General features: G+C 48.5%; 2 protein-coding genes across 16 annotated transcripts in view; one reads left to right on the top strand and one right to left on the bottom strand.

Annotated features, from left to right (window-relative positions):
- rfx1a (regulatory factor X, 1a (influences HLA class II expression)) overlaps positions 1–968 on the bottom strand; it is a 16,778-nt gene extending 15,810 nt beyond the window's left edge. For 13 of the 14 annotated variants that reach the window (XM_034678474.1, XM_034678478.1, XM_034678484.1 and 10 more), the window contains exon 1: positions 807–968. The gene's annotated coding sequence lies outside the window, so the exon portion shown is untranslated. Of the gene's footprint in view, positions 1–355; positions 377–806 lie in introns of those variants that run through there. The other variant, XM_034678475.1, reaches the window with a different exon arrangement.
- Positions 243–4,665, top strand: rln3a (relaxin 3a). Of its 2 annotated transcripts, none has more exons than XM_034678489.1 (3): positions 243–834; positions 2,972–3,136; positions 4,089–4,659. In XM_034678489.1, exons 1-3 carry the CDS (start codon positions 828–830, stop codon positions 4,370–4,372), a joined length of 456 nt encoding a protein of 151 aa, XP_034534380.1. In that variant the 5' UTR covers positions 243–827; the 3' UTR covers positions 4,373–4,659. The 2 variants fall into 2 exon arrangements, with proteins under 2 accessions (XP_034534380.1, XP_034534379.1); XM_034678488.1 differs by having other exon boundaries at positions 253–834; positions 4,086–4,665.
- The last annotated feature ends 6,233 nt before the right edge of the window (positions 4,666–10,898 follow it).

Raw genomic sequence — 10,898 nt, 5'->3', positions numbered from 1 at the left:
GACCCTGATAAAACAGAACCTGGTCCTGTTAACTGGGGAACAGAACCCCGTCCTGACCCTGTTAAAGCAGAACTCGGTCCTGACCCTGTTAAAGCAGAACCTGGTCCTGTTACCGGGGGAACAGAACCTGGTCCTGACCCTGTTAAAGCATACCCCCAGTTCTGTTACCTGGAGAACAGTACCTGGTCCTCACCCTGTTAAAGCAGAACCTGGTCCTGTTACCTGGAGAACAGAACCCGGTCCTGACCCTATTAAAGCAGAACCTGGTCCTGTTACCTGGAGAACAGAAACCGGTCCTGACCCTGATAAAGCAGAACCCGGTTCTGTTACCTGGAGAACAGTACCTGGTCCTCACCCTGTTAAAGCAGAACCTGGTCCTGTTACCTGGGGAACAGAACCCGGTCCTGACCCTGTTAAAGCAGAACCCGGTCCTGACCCTGTTAAAGCAGAACCCGGTCCTTGTATCTGGACTCAGGACCTGTCGTGATGCTAACAGGCAGCTAGCTGGTCTCTACAACAGCCGCCATTTTGTGCCTTTTGCATTGACATCGCCATAACAACGGCCTTAACAACGGCCTGCTCCAGAGAACACCTGAGGCTGCAGGGTCCCCGGAGCGAGCAGCGGACACTACCTGCCCCCTGTCCCCCCAGACCCGACTCTGGACCGACTCTGGACCGGCTCTGGACCGGCTCTGGCCCGGCTCTGGCCCGGCTCTGGACCTGCAGCTAGCTAACATTGTGTTTAGCTCCTGAAACAACAAACAGCTTGTGAACATTAAAGCTCATCTGAGAGGAAACAGCTTCACCTCACGGTCCGCGCGCTCTCGATGAAAGGTCTTCTTTTATTTTGGTTGCCGGTTCAGTTGTTGTTGTTGATCCTCGTTGCTGGGTTCTTGTCGCCAGGGCTACCGTGGCTATGGCGCTCCGTCCTCACCAGGGCAACTGTTGCTACCCACCCGCTCCCTTCCTCCCCCTCTGCGCTCTGATTGGCTGATCCCGGACAGATTCTCTTAAAGTCACAGAGCAGATTTTCAAAGCCTTCCACGCCCATTCAGGGACTTCTTCTTCTGTCTTTCAGAGACACAGATTTAATTTAAACAGATTCAGGGACTTCTTCTTCTGTCTGTCAGAGACACAGATTTAATTTAAACAGATTCAGGGACTTCTTCTTCTGTCTGTCAGAGACACAGATTTAATTTAAACAGATTCAGGGACTTCTTCTTCTGTCTTTCAGAGACACAGATTTAATTAAAACAGATTCAGGGACTTCTTCTTCTGTCTGTCAGAGACACAGATTTAATTAAAACAGATTCAGGGACTTCTTCTTCTGTCTGTCAGAGACACAGATTTAATTTATTAAAACAGATTCAGGGACTTCTTCTCCTGTCTGTCAGAGACACAGATTTAATTTGTTAAAACAGATTCAGGGACAACTTCAGTAAAATATCAGCCCCCGTCAACATCAGACAGTTATCAATTAAACCTTTCACAATGTCCCCAGTCGGCACACCTGTTTACAAATTATACTATATTCACACATGAACTACATACATATAGACAGAGCTTAAAATACATTTAGAAATGTGGTAAATGAATTATATATACAGCACATAATCTATATTCATTCAGTGCATACATTAAATATACAAATGGGGATCTACATATTGTATAGGCAGTACATAATACATTTATCTCCAGCAATGATACCTCTATAAATCCGGATATATTGAATCCCAGCTTGTTCAGTGAATGGACTCTTAAATGTATAGAAGGGTATTTCAGACGGAATAATTTGATTGGACAAAAGGAATTCCTGAGTGCTAACATTAGGATCAATAGCAAATAATATTTGAACTAAGGCATCACCCTTCCTAAGGTGTGCTGAATATTGTTAACTGGATTTGCTTTGGTGAGAGGTTGACCGTTTTTTCACACTATAATTACCTTTATGTAATTGTATTTCAAGTCAGCCTTCTAAAAGGACAATTTAAAGTTAGGATTATTTAAAAGTACCCCTTCAGAGAAATGATAAAGTGTGTATGACCACATTATGTTCACGGTTCTGCAGTGTGCATCATTGATATTCAACAGATGCTAAAAAGTGCAGGTTGTTATATTTCTACGTTGGCTCTGTGACCTCAGGAGGTGTGTTACCTGTGTAAATGACACCATCCTAAAATGCTGTTTTGTTTGCTCGTTATCTTCAAGTTCATTACAAATTCATCATCCTCATTGTGATTCCCTAAACGGGTGACCTTTGACTGCGTGGATACGTAGATAAAAACATGTTTCATTTTGGTCTGACTCATTATAAGACTTCTTTGTTATCTGAAATTTGGAAATGTCACTGAAAGTGTCTCATCTCTCATTTTGTAAAGGCACAACAGGACAAGTCATTTCAGATGTAACAGGGTTTCCTGTGGACACAAAGACACATCTGTGGACACAAATGTGGACACATCTGTGGACACAAAGACACAACTGTGGACACATCTGTGGACACAAATGTGGACACATCTGTGGACACATCTGTGGACACATCTGTGGACACATCTGTGGACACAACTGTGGACACATCTGTGGACACATCTGTGGACACAAAACACATCTGCGGACACACACAGAGACACACACACAGACACAGGTAATGACATCCTGATGTTGGGGGATATTAAAGCTGTCAAAATGCTCCTCGTGCTGAAACACTATGATATCATTGTGGGCTGACATATTCATTAATTATTCCACCTTTGGTCCTCTTTTTGTCTCCATAAAGGTCTCTGTCTGTATCTTTGGTTCTGATCTGTTGCCGTCTCACTGAAGGCCGGTGTGCACACGGCTCCAAACACCTTTATAAAGCTCACCTGGGTCACCCGGAGTCACAGCTCTCGCAGACAGGGAGACAGAGAACTGCTCAGGGTAAACCATCTCCTGTCATTGAATCCACTTCAGTCTAAGCTCTTCTCCTCAGGCACCATGTGGAAAGCTGCCGTGTTTGCTGTGTGTGTGCTGGTGGCCGGAGTTCAGCCCATGGACGACCCGTCGTATGGGGTGAAGCTGTGCGGCCGTGAGTTCATCCGGGCGGTGATCTTTACCTGTGGAGGCTCACGATGGAGACGGTCTCTGAGGAGTGCAGGTGAGAGGCTTAAGGTGCATCTCCTAACCTCTTCTCAGAGCTCTCTGAACACTGCATCTCACTGAGGTCTCTCTCTTTGCTTTATGAGCGTGTTGGTTGATCCTCTTTGTATTCATCTTATATACGAGCCAATTTAAGGTCTGATTCCTTCCTACCTTCTAACCCACATCAGACAGAAGTGTACAGAAGTCTCTGATCCAAGGACCTTTTCTTGATGTTTGTCAGATGTGGAAAAGATTGCTGCTCAATATTCTCTGAACCAGTTACATAAAGAGCTGAAGCTAAGTGAACCGGACCCATCGGATGCTTTTCAATGACTTGGAGTCAGACACATCCACCTGTAGATGTTGCAGTAGCCTATTCATGACTGTGATGGACTTCATTTACTTGTAGTTATATGCTCGTACCATAATCACCTCTTGTATTATGTTTGTATTAACTTGATTTCAGAAATGGGTCATTTCTGACCTTTATCTGCAGATGTCAACTGAAGACTGTGTGAGCTGTTGTCAGTGACCTCGACCTCTAACATTGTTTCTGTTTGGACAAACAGGGATTGCTGTTGGCTGTTAGATGATAGTTATTCATCTATTTCAATGTGAACTGTTTGACCACGAAGGAATTTCTGTCTTTATTTCCTTTGGACATCTAAGGAGAAGGAAATCAGACAGATGATGCTGAAAAGCCATATTTAATAAATGCTTGTGTTTTTGTGGATGTCTCTGGTGAAGGTAGGAACAATATGCTCGATCAGAGCGCCACAATTCTCATTTAACGTCTCAATGAATCATGTCAGGTAAACTACTAATAATAGTATTGTTCATCACAAAGGGCAGTCTTCATCACAAAGGGCAGTCTTCATCACTGAGTCCCAAAGCTAAAGTTAACACTACCTTACTCCAGCTTACTGTCTAACTCTCTGATTCTTCATGTTCCCTTGTCACTGCAGCAGATCCTTCAGAGGACCCGTTCAGCTCCCATGGGGACGACTCCTCAGAGAGCCTGAGTCATAACCTCATGGTAGAGGGTCTTCTCCAGGGGACCAGAGACCTGAGCATTACACCCAGAGACGACCGGGACGGAGTGTTTCGGAGACCGGTCCGCTCCTTCATTACAGAGGAGATCCTGGAGGCCCTCCGCAAGGCTGACCGCAAGGGCAGAGACGTGGTGGTGGGTCTATCCAATGCCTGCTGCAAGTGGGGCTGCAGTAAGAGCGAGATCAGCTCCCTGTGCTGAGACTCCACCGACCCCAACCCGGCCTTACTAACCCCCCAGCGCTCATATATCTGAGTAAAGACACATGCACGAACACGTCTCCCAACACAACATAAATCACCACATCCACAGACCTGTTACTCAGTCTTTATTCATGTGAGTCTTGCTCCTGTGTTTATAAACTGTCTGAGTTCTTGTCTCATTTTAATATCAATGAAATGTGTAAATGGAGTGTATGTAAACAGCTGCCATGTGTCCAAAATGTGTGTGTGTAGGTTTGTGTTCAATAAAGATCAATTTGGTTTTGTAATTAGCATTAATTAGTTTTTGTCCTCTCTTTGTTTGCTGTGAGAGAGAAGAGTGACATACAGCCATGTGCCAGGGGTCCATTAGCCGGGGTATCTTATTAGAATTATTACAGTGTACATGTGAGGACACAAACTGTAGTTCAGGCGGGGGGTGGGGATCATAGTATCCTCTCTCTCTAATGCACCTCTCTCTCTAATGCACGTCTCTCTCTAACGCACCTCTCTAATGCACGTCTCTCTAATGCACCTCTCTCTCTAACGCACCTCTCTCTCTAATGCACCTCTCTCTCTAATGCACCTCTCTCTCTAATGCACCTCTCTCTCTAATGCACGTCTCTCTCTAACGCACCTCTCTAATGCACGTCTCTCTCTAATGCACCTCTCTCTCTAACGCACCTCTCTCTCTAACGTACCTCTCTCTCTAATGCACCTCTCTCTCTAACGCACCTCTCTAATGCACCTCTCTCTAACGCACCTCTCTCTAACGCACCTCTCTAATGCACCTCTCTCTAATGCACCTCTCTAATGCACCTCTCCCTCTCACGCACCTCTCTCTAATGCACCTCTCTCTCTAACGCACCTCTCTCTAATGCACCTCTCTCTAACGCACCTCTCTCTAACGCACCTCTCTAATGCACCTCTCCCTCTCATGCACCTCTCTCTAATGCACCTCTCTCTCTAACGCACCTCTCTCTAATGCACCTCTCTCTAACGCACCTCTCTCTCTAACGCACCTCTCTCTAATGCACCTCTCTCTCTAACGCACCTCTCTCTAATGCACCTCTCTCTAACGCACCTCTCTCTAACGCACCTCTCTCTAATGCACCTCTCTCTCTAACGCACCTCTCTAATGCACCTCTCTCTCTAACGCACCTCTCTAATGCACCTCTCTCTCTAACGCACCTCTCTCTAATGCACCTCTCTCTCTAACGCACCTCTCTCTAATGCACCTCTCTCTAACGCACCTCTCTCTAACGCACCTCTCTCTAATGCACCTCTCTCTCTAACGCACCTCTCTAATGCACCTCTCTCTCTAACGCACCTCTCTAATGCACCTCTCTCTCTAACGCACCTCTCTCTCTCACGCACCTCTCTCTCTCACGCACCTCTCTCTATCGCACCTCTCTCTAACGCACCTCTCTCTAATGCACCTCTCCCTCTCACGCACCTCTCTCTCTAATGCACCGCTCCCTCTAACGCACCTCTCTCTAACGCACCTCTCTCTCTAACGCACCTCTCTCTAATGCACCTCTCCCTCTAACGCACCTCTCTCTAATGCACCTCTCTCTAACGCACCTCTCTCTAACGCACCTCTCTCTAATGCACCTCTCTCTAACGCACCTCTCTCTCTAACGCACCTCTCTCTCTAACGCACCTCTCTCTCTAACGCACCTCTCTAATGCACCTCTCTCTCTAACGCACCTCTCTCTAATGCACCTCTCTCTAACGCACCTCTCTCTCTAACGCACCTCTCTCTAATGCACCTCTCTCTCTAACGCACCTCTCTCTAATGCACCTCTCTCTAACGCACCTCTCTCTAACGCACCTCTCTCTCTAATGCACCTCTCTCTAATGCACCTCTCTCTAACGCACGTCTCTCTCTAATGCACCTCTCTCTAATGCACCTCTCTCTCTAACGCACCTCTCTAATGCACCTCTCTCTCTAACGCACCTCTCTAATGCACCTCTCTCTCTAACGCACCTCTCTCTAATGCACCTCTCTCTAACGCACCTCTCTCTCTAACGCACCTCTCTCTAATGCACCTCTCTCTAACGCACCTCTCTCTAATGCACCTCTCTCTAATGCACCTCTCTCTAACGCACCTCTCTCTAACGCACCTCTCTCTAATGCACCTCTCTCTCTAACGCACCTCTCTAATGCACCTCTCTCTCTAACGCACCTCTCTAATGCACCTCTCTCTCTAACGCACCTCTCTCTCTCACGCACCTCTCTCTCTCACGCACCTCTCTCTAACGCACCTCTCTCTAACGCACCTCTCTCTAACGCACCTCTCTAATGCACCTCTCCCTCTCACGCACCTCTCTCTAATGCACCTCTCTCTAACGCACCTCTCTAATGCACCTCTCCCTCTCACGCACCTCTCTCTAATGCACCTCTCTCTAACGCACCTCTCTCTAACGCACCTCTCTCTAATGCACCTCTCTCTCTAACGCACCTCTCTCTAATGCACCTCTCTCTCTAACGCACCTCTCTCTAACGCACCTCTCTCTAATGCACCTCTCTCTCTAATGCACCTCTCTCTAACGCACCTCTCTCTCTAACGCACCTCTCTCTAATGCACCTCTCTCTCTAACGCACCTCTCTCTAATGCACCTCTCTCTAACGCACCTCTCTCTAACGCACCTCTCTCTAATGCACCTCTCTCTCTAACGCACCTCTCTAATGCACCTCTCTCTCTAACGCACCTCTCTCTCTCACGCACCTCTCTCTCTCACGCACCTCTCTCTAACGCACCTCTCTCTAACGCACCTCTCTCTAACGCACCTCTCTCTAATGCACCTCTCTCTCTAACGCACCTCTCTAATGCACCTCTCTCTCTAACGCACCTCTCTAATGCACCTCTCTCTCTAACGCACCTCTCTAATGCACCTCTCTCTAACGCACCTCTCTCTCTAACGCACCTCTCTCTAATGCACCTCTCTCTCTAACGCACCTCTCTCTAATGCACCTCTCTCTAATGCACCTCTCTCTAACGCACCTCTCTCTAACGCACCTCTCTCTAATGCACCTCTCTCTCTAACGCACCTCTCTAATGCACCTCTCTCTAACGCACCTCTCTCTCTAACGCACATCTCTCTAACGCACCTCTCTAATGCACCTCTCTCTCTAACGCACCTCTCTCTAATGCACCTCTCTCTAACGCACCTCTCTCTCTAACGCACCTCTCTCTAATGCACCTCTCTCTCTAACGCACCTCTCTCTAATGCACCTCTCTCTAACGCACCTCTCTCTAACGCACCTCTCTCTAATGCACCTCTCTCTCTAACGCACCTCTCTAATGCACCTCTCTCTCTAACGCACCTCTCTAATGCACCTCTCTCTCTAACGCACCTCTCTCTAATGCACCTCTCTCTAACGCACCTCTCTCTCTAACGCACCTCTCTCTAATGCACCTCTCTCTCTAACGCACCTCTCTCTAATGCACCTCTCTCTAATGCACCTCTCTCTCTAACGCACCTCTCTCTAATGCACCTCTCTCTAACGCACCTCTCTCTAATGCACCTCTCTCTCTAACGCACCTCTCTCTAATGCACCTCTCTCTAATGCACCTCTCTCTCTAACGCACCTCTCTCTAATGCACCTCTCTCTAATGCACCTCTCTCTCTAACGCACCTCTCTCTAATGCACCTCTCTCTAACGCACCTCTCTCTCTAACGCACCTCTCTCTAATGCACCTCTCTCTCTAACGCACCTCTCTCTAATGCACCTCTCTCTCTAATGCACCTCTCTCTAATGCACCTCTCTCTAACGCACCTCTCTCTAACGCACCTCTCTCTAATGCACCTCTCTCTCTAACGCACCTCTCTAATGCACCTCTCTCTCTAACGCACCTCTCTCTCTAAAGCACCTCTCTCTCTAACGCACCTCTCTAATGCACCTCTCTCTCTAACGCACCTCTCTCTAATGCACCTCTCTCTAACGCACCTCTCTCTCTAACGCACCTCTCTCTAATGCACCTCTCTCTCTAACGCACCTCTCTCTAATGCACCTCTCTCTAATGCACCTCTCTCTAACGCACCTCTCTCTCTAACGCACCTCTCTCTAATGCACCTCTCTCTCTAACGCACCCCTCTCTAATGCACCTCTCTCTCTAACGCACCTCTCTCTAATGCACCTCTCTCTAACGCACCTCTCTCTCTAACGCACCTCTCTCTAATGCACCTCTCTCTCTAACGCACCTCTCTCTAACGCACCTCTCTCTAACGCACCTCTCTCTAACGCACCTCTCTAATGCACCTCTCTCTCTAACGCACCTCTCTAATGCACCTCTCTCTCTAACGCACCTCTCTCTAATGCACCTCTCTCTAACGCACCTCTCTCTCTAACGCACCTCTCTCTAATGCACCTCTCTCTCTAACGCACCTCTCTAATGCACCTCTCTCTCTAACGCACCTCTCTAATGCACCTCTCTCTCTAACGCACCTCTCTCTAATGCACCTCTCTCTAACGCACCTCTCTCTCTAACGCACCTCTCTCTAATGCACCTCTCTCTCTAACGCACCTCTCTCTAATGCACCTCTCTCTAATGCACCTCTCTCTAACGCACCTCTCTCTAACGCACCTCTCTCTAATGCACCTCTCTCTCTAACGCACCTCTCTAATGCACCTCTCTCTCTAACGCACCTCTCTAATGCACCTCTCTCTCTAACGCACCTCTCTCTCTCACGCACCTCTCTCTCTCACGCACCTCTCTCTAACGCACCTCTCTCTAACGCACCTCTCTCTAATGCACCTCTCCCTCTCACGCACCTCTCTCTCTAATGCACCGCTCCCTCTAACGCACCTCTCTCTAACGCACCTCTCTCTCTAACGCACCTCTCTCTAACGCACCTCTCTCTCTAACGCACCTCTCTCTAACGCACCTCTCTCTCTAACGCACCTCTCTCTAACGCACCTCTCTCTCTAACGCACCTCTCTCTAACGCACCTCTCTCTAACGCACCTCTCTCTCTAACGCACCTCTCTCTAACGCACCTCTCTCTAACGCACCTCTCTCTAACGCACCTCTCTCTCTAACGCACCTCTCTCTAACGCACCTCTCTCTCTAACGCACCTCTCCCTCTAACGCACCTCTCTCTCTAATGCACCTCTCCCTCTCACGCACCTCTCTAATGCACCTCTCTAATGCACCTCTCTAACGCACCTCTCTCTAACGCACCTCTCTAATGCACCTCTCTAATGCACCTCTCTAACGCACCTCTCTCTAACGCACCTCTCTCTAACGCACCTCTCTCTCTAACGCACCTCTCTAATGCACCTCTCTCTCTAACGCACCTCTCTCTCTCACGCACCTCTCTCTCTAATGCACCTCTCTCTCTCACGCACCTCTCTAATGCACCTCTCTCTCTCACGCACCTCTCTAACGCACCTCTCTAATGCATTTCTCTCTCTCACGCACCTCTCTCTCTCACGCACCTCTCTCTAACGCACCTCTCTCTCTAATGCACCTCTCTCTAACGCACCTCTCTCTAATGCACCTCTCTCTCTAATGCACCTCTCTCTAACGCACCTCTCTCTAACGCACCTCTCTCTAACGCACCTCTCTCTCTAATGCACCTCTCTCTCTAATGCACCTCTCTCTCTCACGCACCTCTCTCTCTCACGCACCTCTCTCTCTCACGCACCTCTCTCTAACGCACCTCTCTCTCTAATGCACCTCTCTCTAACGCACCTCTCTCTAACGCACCTCTCTCTCTAATGCACCTCTCTCTAACGCACCTCTCTCTAACGCACCTCTCTCTAACGCACCTCTCTCTAACGCACCTCTCTCTCTCACGCACCTCTCTCTCTCACGCACCTCTCTCTCTAACGCACCTCTCTCTCTCACGCACCTCTCTCTCTAACGCACCTCTCTCTAACGCACCTCTCTCTCTAACGCACCTCTCTCTCACGCACCTCTCTCTCTAATGCACCTCTCTCTAACGCACCTCTCTCTAACGCACCTCTCTCTAACGCACCTCTCTCTCTAATGCACCTCTCTCTAACGCACCTCTCTCTAATGCACCTCTCTCTAACGCACCTCTCTCTCTAATGCACCTCTCTCTAACGCACCTCTCTCTCTAATGCACCTCTCTCTAACGCACCTCTCTCTAACGCACCTCTCTCTCTAATGCACCTCTCTCTAATGCACCTCTCTCTCTAACGCACCTCTCTCTAATGCACCTCTCTCTAACGCACCTCTCTCTCTAATGCACCTCTCTCTCTAACGCACCTCTCTCTAATGCACCTCTCTCTAACGCACCTCTCTCTCTAATGCACCTCTCTCTAACGCACCTCTCTCTAACGCACCTCTCTCTAACGCACCTCTCTCTCTCACGCACCTCTCTCTCTCACGCACCTCTCTCTCTAACGCACCTCTCTCTCTCACGCACCTCTCTCTCTAACGCACCTCTCTCTAACGCACCTCTCTCTAACGCACCTCTCTCTATCTGACGTGCTCTGCTCTGACGTCATTGGGAATTCCAGAATTGGGCGGGGCTTAACGGAACTTAATGTAG

This window comes from Notolabrus celidotus, unplaced genomic scaffold (genome assembly GCF_009762535.1).
Source record: "Notolabrus celidotus isolate fNotCel1 unplaced genomic scaffold, fNotCel1.pri scaffold_157_arrow_ctg1, whole genome shotgun sequence".
Classification (NCBI taxonomy): domain Eukaryota; kingdom Metazoa; phylum Chordata; class Actinopteri; order Labriformes; family Labridae; genus Notolabrus; species Notolabrus celidotus.
Note: the sequence above shows the minus strand (reverse complement) of the source record. Positions and strands in the feature narration are given on the sequence as shown.

Excerpts from the sequence above, each read along its gene's own strand:
- rln3a (XM_034678488.1), top strand. Across the intron at positions 3,137-4,085 it reads ACGGTCTCTGAGGAGTGCAG|CAGATCCTTCAGAGGACCCG; the intron begins GTGAGAGGCTTA and ends TTGTCACTGCAG.